The sequence below is a fragment of the Erythrolamprus reginae genome, chromosome 9, assembly GCF_031021105.1.
Source record: "Erythrolamprus reginae isolate rEryReg1 chromosome 9, rEryReg1.hap1, whole genome shotgun sequence".
Taxonomy (NCBI): Eukaryota; Metazoa; Chordata; class Lepidosauria; order Squamata; family Dipsadidae; genus Erythrolamprus; species Erythrolamprus reginae.
The window spans coordinates 50,308,307-50,336,153 of NC_091958.1; the positions used below are offsets into that span (position 1 = coordinate 50,308,307).

The 27,847-nt window shown below is 43.1% G+C and overlaps 1 protein-coding gene across 1 annotated transcript; it reads left to right on the forward strand.

The window, feature by feature from the left end:
• Positions 1-2,434: 2,434 nt before the first annotated feature.
• On the forward strand, positions 2,435-27,336 carry DAGLB (diacylglycerol lipase beta). Its single transcript, XM_070761251.1, has 16 exons — positions 2,435-2,624; positions 5,103-5,227; positions 7,141-7,292; positions 9,245-9,419; positions 10,470-10,728; positions 11,900-12,022; positions 13,232-13,359; positions 15,717-15,843; positions 16,831-16,914; positions 17,391-17,468; positions 18,809-18,889; positions 18,994-19,121; positions 20,206-20,274; positions 20,387-20,459; positions 23,009-23,262; positions 26,319-27,336. Exons 2-16 carry the CDS (start codon positions 5,133-5,135, stop codon positions 26,500-26,502), a joined length of 2,010 nt encoding a protein of 669 aa, XP_070617352.1. The 5' UTR covers positions 2,435-2,624; positions 5,103-5,132; the 3' UTR covers positions 26,503-27,336.
• The last annotated feature ends 511 nt before the right edge of the window (positions 27,337-27,847 follow it).

Below are 27,847 nucleotides of genomic sequence, written 5' to 3' on the forward strand. Positions count from 1 at the left end.
ACTTGGTTTTGTGGTTGTATATATTGCTGCAGCGTCGGTTCTTAGAAGCTTAGGACAATGCGAAGCCACCCTGATGGGAGATACCACACGATTTCAAAGGCTTTCAAAGTACGAAAGATGCTTACTCTCATCCCTGAAACACACCCCACAAAAAACCTATAATACTAATAGCAACGGAGTTGGAAGAGACCTTGGAGGTCCTCTAGTCCAACCCCCTGCTTAGGCAGGAAACCCTTCTAATCACCTCCCCATCTGAAGAGTTATATTCCAGCCGTATTTTTTCCCTAGAACTTAAGAAAAACTTGAGTTCCTCCTTCCCTTGGATAAGCTACACAAATGAAAACAATTTGTGGTTTATTATTATTTGCAGGTCCTGTTGACTAAGCAGTATTGGTTGGCCGGCCAACAGCGGACGGCCTTCCCTGTGGTGGCCCCGGATTTTTGGAACCAACTGCCTCCCTGAGGTCCGTACTTCCCCCACTCTATTGGCTTCCCATAAGGCCTTGAAAACCAGGTTTTGCCGGCAGGCCTGGGGGCCGTGAGAATTGACACCCCTAAATTCCGGCCTAGATATGATTGATTGGGATGCTTGATCTGGTATGACTATACTGAAAATATTTAAGGTTTTTTTTTAAAAAAAAATTGTTGTTTTAAATTAATGATTTTTGATACTGTTTTTATTATTTTATTGTCATAAGCCACGGTGAGTCCTATTGCATATACAGTGATCCCCCGAGTTTCGCGATCTCGATCTTTGCGAAATGCTATATCGCGATTTTTCCACCCGATGACGTCACTCCCTTCCTTTCTCATCTTTCTTTCTCTCTCTCTTTCTCTATCTTGCTTCTTCCTCTCTCACACTCTCTTCCTCCCTCTCTCATCTCTTTCTTTCCTTCTCTCTCTTTCTCTATCTCTCCCCCTCTTGCTCTCGAGCGGCGGGTGGCACCCAGGGAAGGTTCCTTCGGCCGCCCACCAGCTGATCTGCTCAGCAGCACAGTAGCAGTGAGGAGCCGAAGATGGGGTTTCCCCTTTGCGTGGGCAACGGGGAAACCCCATCTTCGGCTCCTCGCTGCTACTGCACTGCTGAGCAGATCAGCTGGTGGACGGCCGAAGGAACCTTCCCTGGGTCTTCAACTCCCAGAGCGTCGGACAAGCGGAAAAGCGGCGGACAAGCGGGCGGGCAGGCGGCTCCTCAGCTGCTGGGTCTTCCCAGGTGCGGAAGTAAAAACACCATCTGCGCATGCGCGACCATGGAAAAAGGGGCACGCATGCGCAGATGGTGTTTTTACTTCCGCACCGCTACATCGCGAGAAATCGATTATCGCGAGGGGTCTTGGAACGGAACCCTCGCGATAATCGGGGGATCACTGTATATCCAATAAGTAAGGAAGGAAGGAAGGAAGGAAGGAAGAAAAGAAAGAAAGCACTGAGAAGTGGTATATAAATCTAAATGCTCTTGCTAAGTAAATTTAATTCAATAAATAAATTGGCCAAATCACAGGAAAACTGCTCTCAATGGGGAATTTTGGCCAGGAAAATCTTTATGCCCCAAATATCTCCTCACCTCCTCTAAAACTTTGCAAAGGGTATAGACTTCAAACTTTTGCACTCTTCTCCGGTTGGGAATTCTAGGAGTTGAAGTCCACACACCCCTTAAAATTCTTCAAGCTTGCAAAACACCACCTTAATTTTAATTCCAACACCTTAAAACTCTTCTCTACCAATGAGGATGGTCTGTCAAAACTTGGAGCGGAGGAACGGTGGAAAAAAATGATGCATAAGTTTGGGATGCGTGTTAAAGAGCATCATATTTTCTTTTATGTACACAAAGAGCATATGCACCAAGGCAAATTCCTTGTGTGTCCAATCACACTTGGCCAATAAAGAATTCTATTCTATTCTATTCTATATAGGCGGCATATAAGTCTAAACGCCATTGCTATTTTGTTCCCTAAGAGCAGGAATAGGAGAAACGGGCTCTTCTGACTTGTGGACTTCAACTCCCAGAATTCCTGAGCCAATCAGGCTGACTCAGGAATTCTGGGAGTTGAAGTCCACCTGGCATAGAAGAGCCAACTTGGCCTACCCTTGCCGAAGGGGATGACGTTAAGTGCCATTCTTCCTACACTACAGGTTCCCAATGCAATTTTCTGGGAATCAAATCCGCCCCTCACCTTTTCCAGACGAGCAACTAGGCAAGCCCTTTCCCGGGACTGATGGGGATTGTAGTCCCTTTTCGCAAAAGGGGGCTGCGTGCCCAGCCTGTAAACCCCTCTCCCCAACTCGTGCATTCCCCTAACGCGGGTAGCTGCAACCCGTCTCGAGGCAGCCGAACGAAACCGAAACTGCGGCGTGCTTGAAAATTCCCTTGAGTGATACTTACCTCTTTGACTCGTCCGCCTCTGGTTTGCGCATGCGTCTTCCTTCCAACCCCGCGGCCCGAGGTCAAAGGAGAGCTCTACGCATGCGCCGCTTCGGGAAAAGAGTTCACCAAAACAGCAAAGGGAAAAAAAAACAGTCGGCCCGGGGATCCTGGCGTGACGTCACGGCGTTCTGACTCCGCGGAGCGCGAGGCGAGTTTGCCTTTTGCAAAGCGGAGGCGCCGAAGGTTGCAAAGCCGGCAGGTGGGTTGCAAGCGCTGGAGTGGCTGGAAATAGGCTGAATTGGGGGGGAGGGTCCTTGGTTTTTGCAAGGGCCCGGACTGGGGAGAGGACCTCCCTGGGTGGGCAAAGCTCTGGGTTGCCAGGGGGAGAGATTTGCAAGACGTAGAGGCGAGGGAGGGCAGGTATAGGGGAGTGGGAGGAGGTGGGGATGGTGGCTCTTTGCGGGGCGGGAAGGAAAACCTTGCAAACAGCTTGGAGGGGGCTTCTGGGGGGCGTCCCCGTGTCAAAGTAGGGGAGTCTGGGCATGCTTGTTCTTCCAAGAAAGGAATTTTGCCCCTGGACCAAGCAAAAAGCGGAAGTTGGCCCCCAAAAGGCTCATTTAAAACAGCTTTAAACCCTTGGCCCAGATGCGTGTTGGGCCACCTCCATTGGTGATGGGAGGTTCCGTGGGCATCATGGTGGCAGCCCTAAGCATGCCTCACAGTGATTATTATTATTGTTGTTGTTGTTGTTATTGTTGTTATTGTTGTTATTATTGTTATTATTATTATTATTATTATCATTAATTGTTATTATTATTATTAAGATATGTATGCCGCCCCTCTCCGAAGACTTGGAGTGGCTCACAACAGCAAAGCACAGTACAAATGTGATGCATACCCCATCATTAGTAGCAGGCCAATTAACTCAGTGTTTGCATGTTTTGCTCCTCTGTCGGTCTTGGCCAACTTATTTGGTCATAAAGACGTGGGGCAGAAAAAGACCTCATGGTCCGTCCAGTCTGCCCTTATACTATTTCCTGTATTTTATCTTAGGATGGATATATGTTTCTCCCAGGCATGTTTAAATTCAGTTCCTGTGGATTTACCAACCACGTCTGCTGGAAGTTTGTTCCAAGCATCTACAGTGTTCCCTCGATTTTCGCGGGTTCGAACTTCGCGAATAGCCTATACCACGATTTTTCAAAAAATATTAATTAAAGAATACTTCGCAGTTTTTTTCCTATACCACGGTTTTTCCCACCCAATGACGTCATATGTCATCGCCAAACTAATAATTTTTGCAAATAAATAACAAAAAAATAATTATTGTTAATAAATAATTATGTTTATAAATATCAGGATCACTAAGTGTCTTATTCAATGGTGAGTACCAGTAATAATGGTGAGTAAATGGTTGTTAAGGGAATGGGAAATGGTAATTTAGGGGTTTAAAGTGTTAAGGGAAGGCTTGTGATACTGTCCATAGCCAAAAATTGTGTATTTACTTCCGCATCTCTACTTCACGGAAATTTGACTTTCGCGGGCGGTCTCGGAACGCATCCCCCGCGGAAATCGAGGGAACATCATACTATTTCCGTCGAATCATATTTTCTCACGTTGCTTCTGATCTTTCCCCCAACTAACCTCAGATTGTGCCCCCTTGTTCTTGTGTTCGCTTTCCTATTAAAAACACTTCCCTCCTGAACCTTATTTAACCCTTTAACATATTTAAATGTTTCGATCATGTCCACCCCTTTTCCTTCTGTCCTCCAGATTATACAGATTGAGTCCATTAAGTCTTTCCTGATACGTTTTATGCTTAAGACCTTCCACCATTCTTGTAGCCCGTCTTTGGACCCTTTCAATCGTTTTGTAGGTGAGGTCTCCAGAACTGAACACAGTATTCCAAATGTGGTCTCACCATAGAAACATAGAAGACTGATGGCAGAAAAAGACCTCATGATCCATCTAGTCTGCCCTTATACTATTTTCTGTATTTTATCTTAGGATTGATATATGTTTATCCCAGGCATGTTTAAATTCAGTTACTGTGGATTTATCTACCACGTCTGCTGGAAGTTTGTTCCAAGGATCTACTACTCTTTCAGTAAAATAATATTTTCTCATGTTGCTTTTGATCTTTCCCCCAACTAACTTCAGATTGTGCCCCCTTGTTCTTGTGTTCACTTTCCTATTAAAAACACTTCCCTCCTGAAACGTATTTAACCCGTTAACATATTTAAATGTTTCGATCATGTCCCCCCTTTTCCTTCTGTTCTCAAGACTATACAGATTGAGTTCATTAAGTATTTCCTGATACGTTTTATGCTTAAGACCTTCCACCATTCTTGTAGCCCATCTTTGGACCTGTTCAATTTTGTCAATATCTTTTTGTAGGTGAGGTCTCCAGAACTGGACACAGTATTCCAAATGGGGTCTCACCAGCGCTCTATACAGCGGGATCATAATCTCCCTCTTCCTGCTTGTTATACCTCTAGCTATGCAGCCAAGCATCCTACTTGCTTTCCCTACCGCCTGACTGCACTGCTCACCCATTTTGAGCCTGTCAGAAATCACTACCCCTAAATCCTTCTCTAGTTTTTGCTAACACAGAACTGCCAATACTCTATACCAGCGCTCTATACACCATGATCACAAATTCCAAGTTGTTTTTCCATGGGAGAGACAGTCGAGAAAGGGATAACCTGGTTGTTGGGTCTTCTTGTTCTCCTTACAGGGGTAGAAGAATTGAAGGCCAAGTTCCACTATGCCTGGATTGATGTTGTTTGGTCGGCGTTGGGCTATCGGCAGTGATGACTTTGTCTTCCCTGGAGCCTTTGAATTGTTCATCCGAGTGACCTGGTAAGATGTCTTCCCTCAGAGACAGGGCTGCTACTAGGCATAGCTGTAAAACATCACAGACACAAAGACATTGTCAGGATATACAGTATATATGCAGAGTAACGTAGGAGGACTAGATAAGATATCAGAATACAGTGGTACCTCTACCTACAAACGCCGCTACTTACGAATTTTTCTAGATAAGACCCGGATGTTAAAGATCTTTTTGCCTCTTCTCAAGAACCATTTTCCACTTACAAACCCGAGCCTTCGAAACTGTAACCGGAAAAGGCAGGGAGAAGCCTCTGTGGGGCCTCTCTAGGAATCTCCTGGGAGGAAACAGGGCCAGAAAAGGCAGGGAGAAGCCTCCGTGGGGCCTCTCTAGGAATCTCCTGGGAGGAAACAGGGCCGGAAAAGGCAGGGAGAAGCCTCTGTGGAGCCTCTCTAGGAATCTAGGTATGCCCATGTTTCACCATCACTCCGCAATCTGCATTGGCTGCCGATCAGTTTCCGGTCACAATTCAAAGTGTTGGTTATGACCTTTAAAGCCCTTCATGGCATCGGACCAGAATATCTCCGAGACCGCCTCCTGCCGCACGAATCCCAGCGAGAGTGGGCCTTCTCCAGGTCCCGTCAACTAAACAATGTTGGTTGGCGGGCCCCAGGGGAAGAGCCTTCTCTGTGGCGGCACCGGCCCTCTGGAACCAACTCCCCCCGGAGATTAGAACTGCCCCTACTCTTCCTGCCTTCCGTAAACTCCTTAAAACCCACCTTTGCCATCAGGCATGGGGGAACTGAAACATCTCCCCCTGGGCATGTTTAATTTATATATGGCATGCTTGTGTGTATGTCTGTTAGTATATGGGGTCTTTTTAAAATCTTTAAATATTTTAAATCTGTCAGATTATTTATGATTTGTTTCCACGTGTTGTGAGCCGCCCCGAGTCTTCGGAGAGGGGCGGCATACAAGTCTAAGTAATAAATAAAATAAATAAATAAATCTCCTGGGAGGAAACAGGGCCAGAAAAGGCAGGGAGAAGCCTCTGTGGGGCCTCTCTAGGAATCTCCTGGGAAGAAACAGGGCCTCCACCCTCCCTGTGGTTTCCCCAATCGCACGCATTATTTGCTTTTACATTGATTCCTATGGGAAAAATTGCTTCTTCTTACAAACTTTTCTACTACAGAAGCTGGTCACAGAACGAATTAAGTTCGTAAGTAGAGGTACCACTGTATATTGATATAATTAATGAACCAGGTAAATGACAAAGACACGTTTGTAGAAAACAATTGTTTATTCCTCAGTGCAAAATTTCTTCAGTCTTCTATTTACAGGAACTTTACACCAGCTATATTTCTCTTACTTACAAGTAGATATTCAACCAATCTTTCTCCCTTCTTCCTTCCCTTTCTTTCTTTTTCCTTTCCTTCCTCTTTCTTTCTTTTCTTTCTTTCTTTCTTCCTTTCTCCTTTCCTTCCTCTTTCTTTCCTTTCTTTCTTTCTTTCTTTCCTTCCTTCCTACCTTCCTTCCTTTCTCCTTTCCTTCCTCTTTCTTTTCTTCCTTCCTTCCTTTCTCCTTTCCTTCCTCTTTCTTTCTTTTCTTTCTTTTCTTCCTTCCTTCCTTTCTCCTTTCCTTCCTCTTTCTTTCCTTTCTTTCTTTCCTTCCTTCCTACCTTCCTTCCTCTTTCTTTCTTTTCTTTCTTTCTTTTCTTCCTTCCTTCCTTTCTCCTTTCCTTCCTCTTTCTTTCTTTTCTTTCTTCCTTCCTTCCTTTCTCCTTTCCTTCCTCTTTCTTTCCATCCTTCCTTTCTTTTCCTTTCCTTTCCTCTCTCCTCTTTCTTTCCTTCCTTTCTTCACCCACCCTCCCTCCTTTTTCTTTTTGTTTCCTTTCCCCTTTCTCTTTCTTTCCCTCCCTCCCTCCCTTCTTTCCTTCCTACAGGTGGATCGGAATTTTGGTGTTGTACTCCATACACAAAGGGCAATTTAACTGCACCGGAGGAGGCCTGCTGAATAACTACCTTCTCATCCTCCTTATCCTCTTGGCCTTCATCATAGCTGCTTTGTCGTCTATTACATACACGAGCATGCAAGGTAATTTGTCTTCTTCATTCCGTTTATGGATTAAGAAAATCCCATGGGATTTCGGTGTTGAACGTCAATCATACTAAATGTCATACCAGAAGCTGCTTGGCACAGAGAGCGGTCCAATTATAAATGTAAACAGACAGGTGTGTTATAATTTTGTAGCACAAAGGTATAATCGTGGGATGTTTTTGCCTATAGTCTTAGAAGAAGATTTTCCTTCTACGAAAAGGTTTTACCACGTGGTAGCTAAGATATTCATATATATATATATATATATTCATATTTATTGGATTTGTGTGCCGTCCCTCTCCGTAGACTCGGGGCGGCTAACAACAGTGGTAAAAACAACATGCGACAATCCAATACTAAAACAACTGAAAACCCTTGTTTTAAAACCAATCATACATACAAACATACCATACCATAAATTGTAGAAGCCTAGGGGGAAAGAATATTTCAGTTCCCCCATGCCTGACGACAGAGGTGGGTTTTAAGAAGCTTACGAAAGTCAAGAAGGGTGGGGGCTATTCTAATCTCTGGGGGGGAGTTGGTTCCAGAGGGCTGGGGCCGCCACAGAGAAGGCTCTTCCCCTGGGTCCCGCCAAACGACATTGATTGTTTAGTTGACGGGAACCGGAAAAGGCCCACTCTGTGGGACCTAATTGGTCGCTGGGATTCGTGCAGCAGAAGGCGGTCCCGGAGATAACCTGACCCGGTGCCATGAAGGGCTTTATAGGTCATAACGAACACTTTGAATTGTGACCGGAAACTGATCGGCAACCAATGCAGACTGCGGAGTGTTGGAGTAACATGGGCATATTTAGGGAAGCCCATGATTGCTCTCGCAGCTGCATTCTGCACAGTCTGAAGTTTCCGAACACTTTTCGAAGGTAGCCCCATGTAGAGAGCGTTACAGTAGTCGAGCCTCGAGGTGAGGAGGGCATGAGTGACTGTGAGCAGTGACTCCCGATCCAAATAGGGCCGCAACTGGTGCACCAGGCGAACCTGGGCAAACGCCTCCCTCGCCACAGCTGAAAGATGTTTCTCTAATGTGATATGACACCAACCGCAGATAGTCCTCAATTTATGACCACAGCCTCGGTGGTGCAGTGGTTAGAGTGCAGTACTGCAAGCTATTTCTACGGATCACCGCTGCCAGCAGTTTGGCAGTTCAAATCTCACCACCGGCTCAAGGTTGACTCAGCCTTCCATCCTTCCGAGGTGGGTCAAATGAGGACCCAGATTGTTGGGGGCAAGAGGCTGACCCTGTAAATCGCTTAGAGAGGGCTTTAAAATCACAATGAAGCGGTATATAAGTCTAAGTGCTATGGCTATTGCTGAGTGCTACCTTCTCTGTGGTGGCTCCGACCCTCTGGAACCAGCTCCCCCCTGAGATTAGGATTGCCCCCACCCTCCTTGCCTTTCGTAAACTCCTTAAAACCCACCTCTGCCGTCAGGCATGGGGGAATTGAAACATCTCCCCCTTGCCCATGTTGTTTTGGTGTTTGATTGATTGTGTGCTTGTTTTTTATATATATTGGGGTTGCTTTTATGAATTTTTTAACCTAAAACTGTAATTAGATTAGTAAATATTAGATTTGTCACTATGTACTGTTTTTGCCATTGTTGTGAGCCGCCCCGAGTCTGCGGAGAGGGGCGGCATATAAATCCAATAAATCTAATCTAATCTAAGTGGGTAGATCAGCCTTCCCCCAGCCTATAGTTTGCTTGAAGCTTATAATAAGTAAAATAATAATATTACCACGAAAATTCCATTGGGGCCCAGATCGGAGACCTGGAGGGACATGAAATGTTTAATTTTTTCCTAGAGGGGACTTATCAGAAAATAATTGAGAAGCACCGATCTATAGGAAGGGAAGCTCTTTGGGTCCTCAAATGTTTTCAGTCTAAAATAACATCATTTTTCTAGTCCCAAAATCTAACGACTCTGTTTTCCAGGAACGATTTCCAACCCCGGACCACGGAAATCCATCCCGAAACTTCTCTACGTCCGTCTGGCTCTCTACATCCCAGAGTTGATCTGGGCAGTGGTTGGAACCGTGGGGATAGCCGACAAAAGAGTAAACTGCGAGAGAGCTATGATCGATGCCATTTTTGGGACCGTTATTGTCAGGTGAGGCTGTTGGGCCTTCTGTTGTTGGACAGCGGGAGGTGGGTGGGGCCTGGATGTTGGTTGATTGATTGATGGATTGAATGAATTTTTTGCCGCCCCTCTCCGAAGACTATGGCGTCCTAAATAGGAATGAAACTGGATATTTGCTTTGCTTGGTGAAGATTTATTTGAGATAGAGAAGGCCTTAAGCTCATCTCTTTGGGGTCTGGTTGATGATCTTGGAATTGCCTTGCTTCCATTAGTTGTCCATTACAGGCTTCAGGCAATACATCTTTTCATTTCACTAGACATGCCCCACAGACACCCACCTGTTTTGTCGGGCTCTCTGGTAGACTCCTCCCAAAAATTCACAGGTACAAATTTCAGACACACACACGTTTGAAAATTCAAAACAATGTTCTTTATAATGAAAATACACTTAAACCAAGCCCTCTTTTGGTACAGCAAAGAGCACTCATCTCCAAACACACTGGTAATTTGTACAAGTCCCTGATCAGTTCTGTGATACTTATCTTGCAGCTGTGAGGCAATTCACAGTCCTTCTTCTTTCACAAAGTGAAACACACTTTGCCCTGGTTTAGTTTCACAACGGGGAAAAATCAGCACCCAAAAAGTCAGTAAAGCAGTCACGAAACACAATCAGATAATCCTCCACAATGGCCAAACCCACAGGCTGCTTTTTATAGCAGCCTCACTAATGACCACAGCCCCACCCAACCACAGGTGGCCTCATTTTCTTTGATAATAATCTCTCAGTTGTTGTTGTTGCCTATGCATCACTCTCCGCATGCGTGGCTGTATCATTAACTCTTGTTCCGAATCCAAGGAGGAGCTAGATAATTGATCTCCTTCTGAGCTGTCTGCCACACTCTCCTCCTCCCTGTCACTCATGTCTTCTTGGTCAGAGGAGCCTTCATCAGCAAATTCCACCGGGGGCAAAACAGGCCTGCAACATGTGGATGTCTCCCCCACATCCACAGTCCTTGGGGCAGGAGCTGGGCCAGAGCTAACCACAACATTTATGGCCTTTCTCTTTGTTCTCCACGTCAGCTGGGTGATCATGGTTTTCACGCTGGTGGCCGTCTTCATTTTCTTCGACCCCCTGGGGAGGAAGACGGTCTACCTGGCTGACCATGCCAGTCGCAATCTGGAGAGCAGCCAGTCAGAGCAGCTGTTCTGCAACATCAAGAAGAGGGCCACGCGGGTCTGGGAGAAGAGAATCCGGTTGTTGTGTTGCTGCATTGTCCAAAACGACGACCACCGCGTGGCTTTTACCAGCATCGCCGAACTTTTCCGTTCCTACTTCTCGGTAAGAGGCCAACGGTCGTGCTCAGGCAGGGGTTGCTCCGTTGTCTACAGAGAGGGGCGGCATACAAATCTAATAAATTATTTATTATTATTATTATTATTATTATTATTATTATTATTATTTTTATTATCGGCGCTACCAGTACGAGATGCGTCCAGATCCCTGTCACTGGGGTGCACACGGGCGCGCTCCAGTGAGATTTTGCTCTGCACATGCTCAGGAAGAAAAATCTCGCAAGGGGACACGCGCAAGAGAGATATTTCAGCACAAAATCTCATGCACATGTGGGTCCTCTCGCAAGATTTTGCTTCCTGAGCATGTACAGAAGCAAGATCTCACTGGGTACGTGCATTTATTTATTTATTTTATTTATTTATTAGATTTGTATGCCGCCCCTCTCCGTAGATTCGGGGGGGGCTAACAACAATAATAAAACAGCGTATAACAAATCTAATATTTAAAATAACTAAAAACCCTTATTAAAACCAAACATACACACAAACATACCATGCATAAATTTTATAAGCCTAGGGGGAAGGAATATCTCAATTCCCCCATGACTGACGACAGAAGTGGGTTTTAAGGAGCTTACGAAAGGCGAGGAGGGTGGGGGCAATTCTGATCTCCGGGGGGAGCTGGTTCCAGAGGGTCGGGGCCGCCACAGAGAAGGCTCTTCCCCTGGGTCCCGCCAAACGACATTGTTTAGTCGACGGGACCTGGAGAAGGCCAACTCTGTGGGACCTAACTGGTCACTGGGATTCGTGCGGCAGGAGATGGTCTCGGAGATATAGCTACAGTCTTTCATAAAGCAATTATCCAAAGGCTGGGTTTCTCCAAGGAAGCAGAGATGTTGGTTTAGGGAATAAAATATTATTATTATTATTATTATTATTATTATTATTATTATTATTATTATTATTAGATTTGTATGCCGCCCCTCTCCGAGGACTTGGGGCAGCTCACAACAATAATACAACATGTACAAACCTAATGACAAAAAGCAATTTAAAACCCATTATTATAAAAAGAAAACAATCACACAACCTAACAAACCACATATAAAACCGTGGTAGCTGGAGGTATATTAATGAAAACCAATCCTCAGACTTACAACCGTGATTTCGGTCATGATTTGTCCTCTCCATCCCTTGCTTTTTCTCTCTGTCTGCAGGATACCGACTTGGTGCCCAGTGACATAGCAGCAGGACTAACTTTGCTCCACCAGCAACAGGATAAGGTCGAAAATTCAAAAGACCCCGATGAAGTTTTAATCCAGCCCCCGTCGGCCCCAGCAGTAAGTCACCTGTTACAAGGCAGGTTGCCGTCAGTGCCTGTTTTGGAGCTAAACATGCTGCCTGTTTGGTGCGCGCAACTGAAGCCTGGGTAGTCCTCGATTTATAACCTATGACTTAGCGACCGTTTTGAAATAACAACAGATTTCCTTTAGGGCTACTTACGACGCAGGTTTGAAGTTCCAACAGTTCTTTTTAATTTTTTAATTTTATCATTTTTAATGTTATCATTTCTTATTTTATTTATTTTATATTTTATTTATTTTGTTTTATTCTATTTTATTATTTTATATTATTTGATTTGATTTGATTTTACATTTTATTTATTTTATTTTATATTTTGTTCATTTTGTTTTATTCTATTATTTTATATTATTTGATTTTATTTAACTTTATCATTTTATTTTATTTTTTATTTTATTTATTTGATTTGATTTTATATTTGATTTATTTTATATTTTATTCATTTGGTTTTCTATTATTTTCTATTTATTTTATATTATTTGATTTTATTTAACTATCAGTTTATTTGATTTGATTTTATATTTTATTTTATTTCATTTTATATTTTATATTTATTCTATTTTATTATTTTATATTACTTTATTACTTTACAATTTTATGTTCTTTTATTTTATATTTTATTTATTTTGTTTTACTTTATTATATTTATTGTATATTATTTTATTTTACTTTACAATTTTATATTATTTTATTTCATTATTTTATATATTTATTTTACTTTACAATTTTGTACTATTTTATTTTTATTATTATTTTATTAATTTTAGATTTATAATTTTACATTTTACTTCATTATTTATCTTATTTTTGAAATTTATTTTATTATTTTACTTTACTTCATGATGTTATTATTTGTTACATTTGCTTGCCACCTATCTCACAAGTCGGGATCTTCGTAGAGGGGCGGCATACAAATCTAATAAATAATAATAATAATCATCATCATCATCCCTCTGTGTGTAACTGGACCAATTTTGGGGTAGTCAGCCACACAGGCCCATTTACGGTCATTTGCGGTGTCCTGTAGTCACGAGACTTCATTTTATGCCAGTTTTTCTGAAAAACCAGCTCTGAACTTCCACATTTTGGGCAAAACCCTGCCCTGGCGAACAAAGGGTTCTTTTAAAAACTGTCACTTTTGCTTAATGACTCCATAAAAAATGGCTTGTTAACCGTCTCTTTCACAGGGAAACGATTTGGAGGTTGAATTAGAAAACGCGGCTCATTATATGAAGTTCGCAGCGGCTGCGTATGGCTGGCCCTACTACGTCCTGATGAACCCTTTCACCGGTCTCTGTAAGCTGAGGGGGTTCTGGTAGGTTGACTTATGTTTTCCCCCCCGAATGCCATCACTCTGCTAAGCAACTAATTCCCACAACACTGTCAAATTAACTACTAAGACTGTACAGTGTCCCCTCGATTTTCGCGGGTTGAAACTTTGCGAATAGCCTATACCACGGTTTTTAGAAAATATTAATTGAAAAATACTTCATGAGTTTTTTTCTATACCATGGTTTTTCCTGCCCAATGACATCATATGCCATTACCAAACTAATAATTTTTGCAAATAACAAAAAATAATAATTATTGTTAATAAATAATTATGTTTATAAATATCAGGATCACTAAGTGTCTTATTCAGTGGTGAGTACCAGTAATAATGATGAGTAAATGGTTGTTAAGGGAAGGGGAAATTGCAATTTAGGGGTTTAAAGTGTTACGGGAAGGCTTGTGATACTGTCCACAGCCAAAAATGGTGTATTTACTTCCTCATCTCTACTTCGCGGAAATTTGACTTTCGCGGGCGGTCTCGGAACGCATCCCCCGCGAAAATCAAGGGAACACTGTATTACTATTCTTCTCATCCTGTCTCTCCCCATTTTCTGCTATATCCATGTTGCTTGTATCTTTCTACCTTTTATTGTTTTTATTGTTTCTCAGTTTGATTTGATTGCTTGTTAGTATCATATGATTATAAGTGTTGTATCTTATGATTCTTGACTAATACATTCGATTTTTTTTCTTTATGTACACTGAGAGCATCTGCACCAAAGATAAATTCCTTGTGTGTCCTATCACACTTGGCCAATAAATATTTCCACTCCACTCCCCTGTTCTATTCTTTTCTATTTTACTCTACTCTACTCTTTATTCTCTTCTATTCTCTCTTCTACCTCTTTTGTTTTTATTTCCAAAGTTAAAATACAAACTCCAAGAATAGGTAAGTAAATAAGTAAGCAGGGAAGGAAGGTCCCGAAGAGTTGGCCTTCTCCGGGTCCCATCGACTAAACAATGCAGTTTGGCGGGACCCAGGGGAAGAGCCTTCTCTGTGGCGGCCCCGGCCCTCTGGAAACAGCTCCCCCCAGATATCAGAGTTGCACCCACCCTCCTTGCCTTTCGCAAGCTCCTTAAAACCCACCTCTGTCGTCAGGCATGGGGGAATTGAGATATTCCCTTCCCCCTAGGCTTATAAAAAACAATTTATGCATGGTATGTCTGTATGTATGATTGGTTTCTTTTTAAATTAACTTAAATATTAGATTTGTTTATATTGTTTTGTTACTGTTGTTAGCCGCCCTGAGTCTGTGGAGAGGGGCGGCATACAAATTTGATTAATAAAATAAAAATGATTAATAAGGAAGGAAGGGAAAGAAAGAAAGAAAGAAAGAAAGAAAGAAAGAGGGGATGTAATTCTTCTTTTAGAATTCATAATAGAATCTGTATTTTAAAAATCTATGACATGGAGAAATGCAACTGTTCTCTTTTTTTAAAAAAATACCTTTTTTTGTTTTTATTTCCAAAGTTAAAATACAAACTTCGGGATAAGAAAAATAAAAAAAGAAGGGAACAAGTACAAAACTAAATTGAACTACACAAAACAAAATTAAAATGTGCATGAAAACAAAAGAACAAACATACCCATTGTTCTGCCAGCGTGTTTCAAGCCCCTGTAATTACAGGGTAATTAGTCCAGGAAGACACACACCACACGATCAAAGGAAAACCCAAAAGTTTTTATAAACAGAAAAACAGAAACAGCTCCCTTTTTAAATGTCAAAGGGATTTTCTGGTACACACAAGGCACAGGTGAATCCAATTGCTCACCCAATAACTGGGAAATTGAGTCCAATTCTAAAGTCCAGAGAGTCCACACACAATCTTGAACAGCACAAAAACCACAATCTTGACGAAACAATGAATCAGATAAACTGCCATGAGGCTAAAACACCAAGCTGCACTTTTATCTGTAGCACTAATTCCAGCAGCCCCACCCAACCACAGGTGGCCTCATTTTCTCTTGTAATAATCCTTCAGTTGTTGTCTCCTATGCATCACTCTACGCATGCGTGGATGTGTCATTAATTCTTGTTCAGAATCCAGGGATTATACAGATGATTGATCTCCTCCTGGGCTGTCTGCCAAACTCCCTTCTTCCCTGTCACTCACGCTTCCTTGGTCAGAGGAGGCTTTGTCGACAGATTCCATCGGGAGCAAAACAGGCCTGCGGCATGTGGATGTTTCCCCCACATCCACCTGCACATTCCTTGGGGCAGGAGCTGGGCCAGAGCTAACCACAACACCCATAGATTGTCCTCCCGTCTAATTGAATCCTGATAAGTACATTTCAACAATCTGGTTGTAGTCTCAAGTCCTTTTGTCTTTCTTGCTTAGTTGCAGAAACAGCTCGGCACTGACGGAAATCATTGGGCGTGATTATCTTAACATGCACTTTGGGTCCATCCTTCAGATGACGGGTCTGCAAAACCGAGATTTCATCCACATCAGCTTTCACAATAAAGTAAGCAGTTTGAAGGCCTCTCTAGCAAGCCTCTAAATCTACCTTTTACATAGAAACATAGAAGACTGACGGCAGAAAAAGACCTCATGGTCCATCTAGTCTGCCCTTATACTATTTTCTGTATTTTATCTTACAATGGATCTATGTTTATCCCAGGCATGTTTAAATTCAGTTACTGTGGATTTACCAACCACGTCTGCTGGAAGTTTGTTCCAAGGATCTACTACTCTTTCAGCAAAATAATATTTTCTCATGTTGTTTTTGATCTTTCCCCCAACTAACTTCAGATTGTGTCCCCTTGTTCTTGTGTTCACTTTCCTATTAAAAACACTTCCCTCCTGAACCTTATTTAACCCTTTAACATATTTAAATGTTTCGATCATGTCCCCCCTTTTCCTTCTGTCCTCCAGACTATACAGATTGAGTCCATGACGTCTTTCCTGTTAAGTTTGATGCTTAAGACCTTCCACCATTTTTGTAGCCCGTATTTGGACCCGTTCAATTTTATCAATATACTGTACTTTTGGAGGTGAGGTCTCCAGAACTGAATAGAGTATTCCAAATGTGGTCTCACCATTGCTCTATATAGCGGGATCACAATCTCCCTCTTCCTGCTTGTGATACCTCTAGCTATGCAGCCAAGCATTCTACTCGTTTTCCCTACCGCCTGACCGCACTGTTCACCCATTTTGAGACTGTCAGAAATCACTACCCCTAAATCCTTCTCTTCTGAAGTATTTGCTAGCACAGAACTGCCAATACAACGCTCATGAAGTCTTTCCTGATAGGTTTTATGCTTAAGACCTTCCACCATTTTTGTAGCCTGTCTTTGGACCCCTTCAATTTGATCCATATCTTTTGGGAGGTGAGGTCTCCAGAGCCTAGACAGGTTTAACCATTGTCAGATGATATTTTTCAGTGCTGAAAGGCCTCTCAAAACAGAAAAAGATCCTTCTGTTTTATCTGCTCTGTTTCTTGTTCCTTCAGATTTTTGAGATTCCTTTCTTCGTGGCCTTGGATCACCAAAAAGAAGCGATCGTGGTAGCTGTGAGAGGAACTTTATCATGTGAGGTAATATCTCTGCGTGTGGCTCATGTGGTGTTATAATTGAGTAAGCTTTTGCTTAAAGCAGTGTTTCCCAACCTTGGCAACTTGAAGATATTTGGACTTCAACTCCCAGAATTCCCCAGCCAGCGTTTGCTGGCTGGGGAATTCTGGGAGTTGAAGTCCAAATATCTTCAAGTTGCCAAGGTTGGGAAACACTGGCTTAGACAACCTATTCAAAGTTTGGCTGGTCTATACCAAGAACCCAAAAAGTGATTAGATCAAATTTGCTTTGTGAACCAAGTCAGTCAGAATTTTTATTTTATTTTATTTACTAGATTTCTATGCCGCCCTTCTCCTGGGATTCGTTACTTATCTAATGTTTTATATGTCCAAATTTTCACCCTATAATTGTTTGACAAATAAATAAAATAAATAAAAATAAATACATAAATAAATAGCAAAAGAAAATTCATGACTTGTTTTGTTATTTTGGCACTTAGGATGTTCTAACAGATCTTTCAGCAGACTGTGAAAGCTTAACTCTTGAAGATGTCCTAGAAAATGGGCTTGTCCATAAGGTCGGTAAATACTTTTAGAACTGTTAATTGCTTTGATCGTGTTCGGCTAGCCAGCTGCTGCACTTCCATCCCGGTCGCAATTAGAAACCTTTAAGCCAGAGGTCCTCAAACTTGGCAACTTGAAGACTTGTGGCCTTCTTCAACTCCCAGAATTCTGGCTGGAGAATTTTGGGAGTTGAAGGCCATCGGTCTTAAAGTTGCCAAGTTTGAAGACCTCTGCTTTAAGCCCACCAGTCCTCTTTATGCAAATCAGTAACACGGGATATTAATTTAATTTATTGTATTTGTATATGGGAAAAACGCTGAGCCCAGGGTTTGATAAAGCACTGTCAGTTATACACTATTAGTTGTACCTCGTGATTCTTGGCAAATGTATCATTTTCTTTTATGTACACTGAGAGCATCAGCACCAAAGACAAATTCCTTGTGTGTCCAATCACACTTGGCCAATAAAGAATTCTATTCTATTCTATTCTATTTTTCTAGACAAATGTATATTTTCTTTTATGTACACTGAGAGCATCTGCACCAAAGACAAATTCCTTGTGTGTCCAATCACACGGCCAATAAAGAATTCTATTCTATTGATTCTATTCTATTCTATTCTATTCTTCTAGACAAATATCTCTTTTCTTTTATGTACAATGAGAGCATATGCACCAAAGACAAATTCCTTGTGTGTCCAATCACACTTGCCAATAAAGAATTCTATTCTATTCTATTCTAATCTATTCTAATTCTATTTTTCTAGACAAATGTCTCTTTTATGTACACTGAGAGCATATGCACAAAAGACAAATTCCTTGTGTGTCCAATCACACTTGCCAATAAAGAATTCAATTCAATTCTATTCTAATCTAATCTAATCTATTCTAATTCTATTCTAATTCTATTCTATTTTTCTAGAAAAATGTCTATTTTCTTTTATGTACAATGAGAATAAGCACCAAAGACAAATTCCTTGTGTGTCCAATCACATTTGGCCACAAAAGAATTCAATTCTATTCTATTCTATTCTAATCTAATCTATTCTAATTCTATTCTAATTCTATTCTATTTTTCTAGACAAATGTCTCTTCTTTTATGTACAATGAGAGCATAAGCACCAAAGACAAATTCCTTGTGTGTCCAATCACACTTGGCCAATAAAGACTTCTATTCTATTCTACTATTGTACGTGCCGGTTGGACTTATTAGCCTTAAGTGAAAGAGAAACTTTTTTAATGAAATCTTTTCCATAGACTGCAGGAGGCCAATATCAGCTTCAACTACAAAGAGTTTGTCCTGTTTGATGATCTGGGTCAGAACAGCTGCTGATCTCTTACTGTTTTCTCTTACAGGGGATAACCCAGGCTGCCAATTATATTTATAGAAGACTGATAAACGATGGGATTTTGAACCAGGCGCTCACCATCGCACCCGTAAGTTGTGGACTTTGGACTCTGTTCCCTCTCTCTGAGTTGACTCTGCTTTCCCATCGGGGTTTCTGCCTTTTTCCTTTGGCTTGTTCTCTCTCGTCCCCTAGGAATATAAACTGGTCGTCGCCGGCCACAGCTTAGGAGGGGGCATCGCCTCCATCTTGGCTATCATGCTCAAAAACTCTTTCCCCAATATGAGATGCTATGCTTATTCTCCGCCGGGAGGCTTATTGAGGTACGTTGATTCCCTTGCTTCTTTTAATAATAATAATAATAATAATAATAATAATAATAATAATAATAATAATTTATAATGCCCTTTTAGCAAAGGGCATAACAACAAGCCATATATACGAATCCCAGCGACCAGTTAGGTCACACAGAGTTGGTCTTCTCTGGGTCTCGTCGACTAAACAATGTCGTCTGGCGGGACCCAGGGGAAGAGCCTTCTCTGTGGTGGCTCCGACCCTCTGGAATCAGCTCCCTCCAGAGATTAGAACTGCCCCTACCCTCCTTGCCTTTCGTAAACTCCTCAAAACCCACCTCTGTCATCAAGCGTGGGGGAACTGAGACATCTCCCCCTGCGTACGTAGTTTTAGTGCATGATATGACTGTATGTATGTTTTTTATATTGGGGTTCCTTATTTTTAGATTTTTTTAAATGTACAATTGCTGTTTTAGATTTTAAATTATTCGATTTGTTAATACATATTGTTCTTTATCACTGTTGTGAGCCGCCCCGAGTCTACGGGGAGGGGCGGCATACAAATCTAATAAATAAATAAATTAAATAAATAAATAAATAAAGACAGGCAGTAACACTTCTTCGGTAATATGTACACTTAGCAAAAGCACGGCTAATAAAAACCAGGAACTTATTAAAACATTTCCCCTTCATGGGGGAATTATCAGATCCATTGTGGCAGAGGTCAGGGTCCTCATTTTACCCACCTGGGAAGGCGGGAAGATTGAGTCAACCTTGGATTCGGTCAGGATTGAACTCCAGACTGGGGGCAGAATTAGCCTGCAATAGAGCATTCTAACTTTTGCGGAGGGAAAGGATAGATAGATAGCTGGATGGATGGGTGGAAGGAAGGAACGTCGCTTACAGGGGCGGACAAAAAAATGGAAACACCTTGAAAAACCATCAAAATATCTTTTAATATGGTATTTATTTATTGATTGATTGATTGTTTGATTGGATTTGTATGCCGCCCCTCTCCATAGACTCGGGGCGGCTAACAACAGTAACAAAAACAGCATATAAAAGTCCAATATTAAAAGAGTTAAAAACCCTTTCCTGTTTCTTCTCTTTGAAGCAAATCCCTCGCCGACTACACAAAGCAGTTCATTGTGTCAGTCATTGTGGGAAAGGACATTGTTCCCAGGTAAGGGTACACGCACACAACACATTTCAACATTCGGGTTAAAATCGGCGCCTTGAATTTTCCCAGGTCTCAAATATTGATCCTTTGTGTCTTTCCACCGTGCCCGAAACAGGCTAAGCATGCTCAATTTGGAAGATCTGAAGAGGAGAATTATCAGGATCGTTGCCAACTGTAACAAACCTAAGGTAAAAAAACCCCCAAACCTCTGTCAATTGTTTAAAACCAAGACTTTTTTAACAGGGATAAAAAATTAAGCTGGCTTTAACTTTAGCCGTTTCTTACTTTATGTCTATGGAGCAGGGGGTAGGTTCCTCCCTGTTCAGACCAGATCACACCAGGTCACTGTTGGTGACCCACTGGTGATGTAATTTTGGCGATGTCATTTTGGCGATGTAATCCAGTTGGGGCTTAAAGGTGGCCAATTTGAGATCACTCACATCGAGGGTTTGGGTTTATTTATTTATTATTTATTTATTACTTAGATTTGTATGCCGCCCCTCTCCGAAGACTCGGGGCGGCTCACAACACGTGGAAACAAATCATAAATAATCTGACAATTTAAAATATTAAAGATTTTTTAAAAAGACCCCATATACTAACAGACATACACACAAGCATACCATATATAAATTAAACATGCCCAGGGGAAGATGTTTCAGTTCCCCCATGCCTGACGGCAAAGGTGGGTTTTAAGGAGTTTACGGAAGGCAGGAAGAGTAGGGGCAGTTCTAATCTCCGGGGGGACTTGGTTCCAGAGGGCCGGTGCCGCCACAGAGAAGGCCCGCCAACCGACATTGTTTAGTTGACGGGACCCAGAGAAGGCCCACTCTGTGGGACCTAATCGGTCGCTGGGATTCGTGCGGCAGGAGGCGGTCTCGGAGATATTCTTGTCCAATGCCATGAAGGGCTTTAAAGGTCATAACCAACACTTTGAATTGTGACCGGAAACTGATCGGCAGCCAATGCAGACTGCGGAATGATGGTGTAACATGGGCATACCTAGGTAAGCCCATGACTGCTCTCGCAGCTGCATTCTGCACGATCTGAAGTTTCCGAACACTTTTCAAAGGTAGCCCCATGTAGAGAGCATTACAGTAGTCGAACCTCGAGGTGATGAGGGCATGAGTGACTGTGAGCAATGAGTCCCGGTCCAAATAGGGCCGCAACTGGTGCACCAGGCGAACCTGGGCAAACGCCCCCCTCGCCACAGCTGAAAGATGTTTCTCTAATGTGAGCTGTGGATCGAGGAGGACGCCCAAGTTGCGGACCCTCTCTGAGGGGGTCAATAATTCCCCCCCCAGGGTGATGGACGGACAGATGGGATTGTCCTTGGGAGGCAAAACCCACAGCCACTCCGTCTTATCCGGGTTGAGCTTGAGTCTGTTGACACTCTTCCAGGCCCCAACAGCCTCCAGGCACCGGCACATCACTTCCACCGCTTCGTTGACTGGGCATGGGGTGGAGATGTAAAGCTGGGTATCATCCGCATATTGATGATACCTCACCCCATGTCCTTGGATGATCTCGCCCAGCGGTTTCATGTAGATGTTGAATAGCAGGGGGGAGAGGACCGACCCCTGAGGCACCCCACAAGGGAGAAACCTAGGAGTCGACCTCTGACCCCCCACTAACACCGACTCTCCTCGTCTCAAAGAGAGACAATTTCCCAATTTATTTACTATTACTGAACATCCAAAATAGACCATTTTAATTCTATATATATATATATCCCATTTGTGTACATACATATTACACACAGGCACACAAAAATATACATTATTTATTTATTTTATTTATTAGATTTGTATGCCGCCCCTCTCCGGAGACTCGGGGCGGCTCACAACAATAGTAAAAAACAATATTATGGTGGAACAAATCTAATATTAAAAAGAAGTATATAAAAACCCTATCATATTTAAAAAACCAAACAACACATACATACCAAACATAAATATAAAAAGCCTGGGGGAAGGGGTCTCAACTCCCCCATGCCTGGCGATATAGATGGGTCTTGAGCAATTTACAAAAGACAAGGAGGGTGTGGGCAGTTCTAATCTCTGGGAGGAGTTGATTCCAGAGGGCCAGGGCCACCACAGAGAAGGCTCTTCCCCTGGGGCCCGCCAAACGACATTGTTTAGTCGACGGGACCCAGAGAAGACCCACTCTGTGGGACCTTATTGGTCGCTGGGATTCGTGCGGCAGCAGGCGGTTCTGGAGGTACTCTGGTCCAATGCCATGTAGGGCTTTAAAGGTCATAACCAACACTTTGAATTGTGACCGGAAACTGATCGGCAGCCAATGCAGGCTGCGGAGTGTTGTAGAAACGTGGGCGAATCTAGGAAGCCCCACAATAGCTCTTGCGGCCGCGTTCTGCACGATCTGGAGCTTCCAAACACTTTTCAAAGGTAGCCCCATACTATATAGACTGTATGTGTACGTACACACACACGCACAGCGCTTCCAAAAGTATACACATTCAACCTCATTTACTGCGATAGGAAAAATATACCCAGAGCCCAGAAGGGGGGGAAAAAAGAAATAAATTCAATTTTTTTCTACCAGTTCTGCATACCGTACGCCGTAGGAGCCCAGCACCAGTTGTAAGTCAGTTTGCTTCAATCCTATTGTAGTATCAAGCAAATGGTTATAAATTGAGGACTACCTGTTCAGCTCAATCTGATCCAAAGAAAACCCATTTCACGATTTCCTTCTCTGTTCCTTGTCGTCCATCCAGTACCAGATTCTCTTACACGGATGCTGGTATGAAGTTTTTGGAGGAAAACCAGATAACTTCCCCACCGAACTGGATGGCCGAACCCAAGATTCTTTGACCCAGCCCCTCCTCGCCGAAGAGAACCTGATGGCCCAGCAATCGCCTTTATACACAAGCTTAGACGACAATTCCCCTCTGGGGTCCAGCCCTCAGTACCCCCACCTGTTCCTCCCCGGGAAAATCATCCACATCGTGGAGGAAAACAGCACAAAAGGGTAGGTGGGTCATTTGTCCTGGTTCGTAAGCCAGGATGCCCCTTGGTAGTCGCTCAGTCTCCTCCTGGATGCTGGGGGAAAGCTGCAGTCTGGTGGAGTGGTTTTATTTATTTATTTATTGATTGGATTTGTATGCCGCCCCTCTCCGGAGACTCGGGGCGGCTAACAGCAATAATAAGACAGCATATAATAATAATAATCCAATACTAAAAACGATTAAAAACCCATTATAATAATAACCAAACAGACATACAGACATACCATGCATAAAATTGTAAAGGCCTAGGGGGAAAGAGCATCTAAATTCCCCCATGCCTGGCGGCAGAGGTGGGTTTTAAGTAGCTTACGAAAGGCAAGGAGGGTGGGGGCAATTCTAATTTCTGGGGGGAGTAGGTTCCAGAGGGCCGGGGCCGCCACAGAGAAGGCTCTTCCCCTGGGTCCCGCCAAGCGGCATTGTTTAGTTAACGGGACCCGGAGAAGACCCACTCTGTGGGACCTAACTGGTCACTGGGATTCGTGTAGCAGAAGGCGGTCCTGGAGATATTCTGGTCCGGTGCCATGAAGGGCTTTATAGGTCATAACCAACACTTTGAATTGTGACTGGAAACTGATCGGCAACCAATGCAGACTGCGGAGAGTTGGTGTAACATGGACATATTTGGGAAAGCCCATGATTGCTCTCGCAGCTGCATTCTGCACGACCTGAAGTTTCCGAACACTCTTCAAAGGTAGCCCCATGTAGAGAGCATTACAGTAGTCGAGCCTCGAGGTGATGAGGGCATGAGTGACTGTGAGCAGTGACTCCCGGTCCAAATAGGGTCGCAACTGGTGCACCAGGCGAACCTGGGCAAACGCCCCCCTCGCCACAGCTGAAAGATGTTTCTCTATTGTGATCTGTGGATCGAGGAGGATGCCCAAGTTGCGGACCCTCTCTGAGGGGGTCAATGATTCTCCCCCCAGGGTAATGGACGGACAGATGGAATTGTCCTTGGGAGGCAAGACCCACAGCCATTCCGTCTTGTCTGGGTTGAGTTTGAGTTTGTTGACACCCATCCAGACCCCAACAGCCTCCAGGCACCGGCACATCACTTCCACTGCTTCGTTGACTGGACATGGGGTGGAGATGTATAACTGGGTATCATCGGTTAAGGTGCTGGCTCAGAAACCAGGTGATGGTGAGTTGTAGTCCCACCTTAGCCTTGGAACTTAGCTGGGTGACTTTGAGCCAATTGACAGGAGATGGTGAGTTCTAGTCCCATCTTAGCGAGAAGAACATAAGAAGAGCCCTGCTGAATCAGGCCAAAGCCCATCAAGTCCAGCATTCTGTGTCCCACAGTGGCCCACCAATTGTCCATGGGGATCTTGAGCAGAGAGCAGTGTTCCCTCTAATTTTTTTTGGGGGTGGGCGGAAAAGTATAGTGTCTGAGTGACAGTCCCTTTGGGACTGGGCGGCATAGAAGTATAAATAAATAAACAAACAAACAAACAAACAAACAAACAATCAATCAAACAAACCCACCGTGTTTTGCCTCAGAGAATTTCAAAATAAAATCCTGTACTGTGTGTCTATAACAGTGAGCTCATAATAGGGCAACTCTATCAATATCAAAATGCCACTTAAATAGTTGGAATAGTTTCAAACTAGATTTTGATTTTCTTTCTCTCTTCCTTACTCCCATTCTTTTTCTTTCTCTTTTCCTTCCTCTCTTTTTTCTATCTGTTTCTCTCTCTTCCTCGCTCTCTCCTTCCCTCTCACTCTTTCCCTCTCGGCTTCTGGGCAGGTTTGAAAAACTCTGAGTTGATGATGATTTTTAAGTGAGCGATTGCTCACTGCTCAGCTTAGAGGGAACTATGGCAGAGAGAGAAGGCAAGACCCTCCCTTTCTCTTGACCCCCAACAAATGATACTCAAGGGAATCCTGCCTGCCTCAACCAACATAGAGGCGGCACTTGGACATCCGTTTCAATAACCACCGATACACTTGGCATCCATGAATCTGTCTAATCCTGCCTTGAAGCTATCAAGGCTGACAGATGTCACGACCTCTTCTGGAAGGGAATTCCATAAACCAAAGACCCTCTGGGTGAAGAAACATTTTCCTTTATTTGTCCTCGTTTTCTTACCTATGAGCTTTAAGGAGGGCCCCCTTGTCCTAGTATTGTGGGATAGAGAAAAGAATTTTTCTCTATCCACCTTTTCTTTCCCATGCATGATTTTATACACTTCGATCAAGTCCCCCCTTAAACTCTGTCTTTCAAGGCTGAAGAGACCAAGGCTGATTCTGTAAACCGCTTAGAGAGGGCCGTAAATGCCCTATGAAGCGGGATATACTGTAAGTCTAAATGCTATTTATTTATTTTTATTTATTTATTTATTGGATTTGTATGCCGCCCCTCTCCGTGGACTCAGGGCGGCTAACAACAGTGATAAAACAACATGTGACAATCCAATAGTAAAACAATTAAAAGCCCTTATTATAAAACCAAACATACATACAAAACATACCATGCATAAATTGTAAAGGCCTAAGGGGGAAAGAATCTCAATTCCCCCATGCCTGACGGCAGAGGTGGGTTTTAAGAAGCTTACGAAAGGCGAGGAGGGTGGGGGCAATTCTAATCTCTGGGGGGAGTTGGTTCGAGGGCCGGGGCCGCCACAGAGAAGGCTCTTCCCCTGGGTCCCGCCAGACGACATTGTTTAGTTGATGGGACCTGGAGAAGGCCCACTCTGTGGGACCTAACTGGTCGCTGGGATTCGTGCAGCAGAAGGCGGTCCCCGAGATAATCATGTGAGAACAAAAAGTATTTAAATAAGGCGTAGAAAATAACTATGTGCATATAAAGAACATTGAATACGTTCTATACGTTGTTTAAGTTTATATGTTCATTTGTCTTGTTTATCTTATTTTTTTTATTTTTTTCTTTGAATGTTCTGTTTCATTTTTTCTTTCCTTTCTATTTTTATATGTAGAAACTGAATAAAGATTATTTAAAAAATAAAATAAGGCATAGAATCGTAGACCTCCAATCCAGCGTTGACATTGTCTTCTTTTGCAGCTGGTTCTCTTCTGAAGTCAAGTATTCGGCCAGCTGGTCGCAAGAAACGGCCTTTGGTAGTATTTTAATCAGCCCCAAGATGATCACCGATCATTGGCCCGACATAGTCCTCAGAGCTCTCCACAGCTTGGTCCAAAACGATACGTCTTGCATTTCGTGTCGGTCTCAAGGGGAAGCTTTCTGAATGTTGCATTCTCATGGCAGAGATGGACAAGCACAACCTGTGTCCGAGGTGTCCACAAGAACCGCCTTTAAGCAGTTCAGCTGTGTCTAAAAGCAGAGAAACCAGAGAAAGATCTTGAGATGTTTCTGGATGTCCGACTACCTTTGGTCGGATTAACGTCCTTTCAGGACTGCTTGTAACAATACTGGAGACGATTCGTGTTGGGAGATTTCGTGGAAGTTTTACTAGGTCACACCTGCCCAGGTGACTGAGAAGAACCCAACTGATGGAAAAGCGATGGTTGACGTGCTCCTGAAGGCCCTTTAGATGCATCTGATCTGCTACATGTTTTTCTAAGCACATTATACGTCACGGTGGAACAAATTCCCTGTGGCAAAGGGTTTACGAGATAACTTATAAATGTGTAAGTAAATCAGGAATGTTGGTGAAAATTAACTTTCAAGACTTCCGCCAATTTTGGATACGCATGGATGATGATGACGATGTTTCTGCTGATGATCAGAAATGTCTTGATTTTCTTTCTTTCTTGAAAGGAATAAGCATTTTAGATGCTTTTCATTCTTCTTGGGTATCTGTGCAATGATGCGGTTTTTGTTTACAGGTGTTTTTTTTTTAACACTGAAGAATGTGCAATTAATGATAGAAAGTTTAAAAGCCACGGTCTTCGGTTCGTGTCAACACAAACCAGAAAGGTAATTTTTCGCAAGGAGTCGGGGGGCTTATAAGTCTAATTAATTAAATTTTAGCTCTGTAATCAAGATTTATTTATTATTTTTGGAAAAACAATCCTTGCCTACTCTATAGAGCTGATAAAAGTTTGGCATGATTGTCTAAGACAGTGTTTCCCAACCTTTTTTGAGCCGCGGCACATTATTCACATTTACAAAATCCTGGGGAACATTGAGCGGGGGGGTGGGGGTGGGGGGTGAGGGCTAAAAAAAGTTTGGACCAAAAAATATCTCTTTTCCCCTTTCGCTCTATTTCTCTCTCCCTCTTTCTTTCTCTCTCCCTTCCTTCCTCTTTCTTTCCCTCTCTCTCCATCCCTCTTTGTTTCTCCCTTCCTTCCTCTTTTTTGCTCTTTCTCTGTCCCTCATTCCCTCCCTCTATGCCTTTCCCTCACCCTCCTTCCCCCCTCTTGCTTTCTCTCTCTCCCCCCCTTCTCCCTCTCTTTCTTGCTATCTTTCTTGTTTTTGCTTTCTCTCTTTCTCCCCCCTCTCCCTCTCTTTCTCATACACCACGCCGCAGCAGCGGCATTGGGCAGTAGCTGTGGGGCAGCGGCAGGGTGGTCAGCTGTGAGGCGGAGCTCCGGAACGGAGGCACCGACGGCGGCAGCGGCTGGACGTGT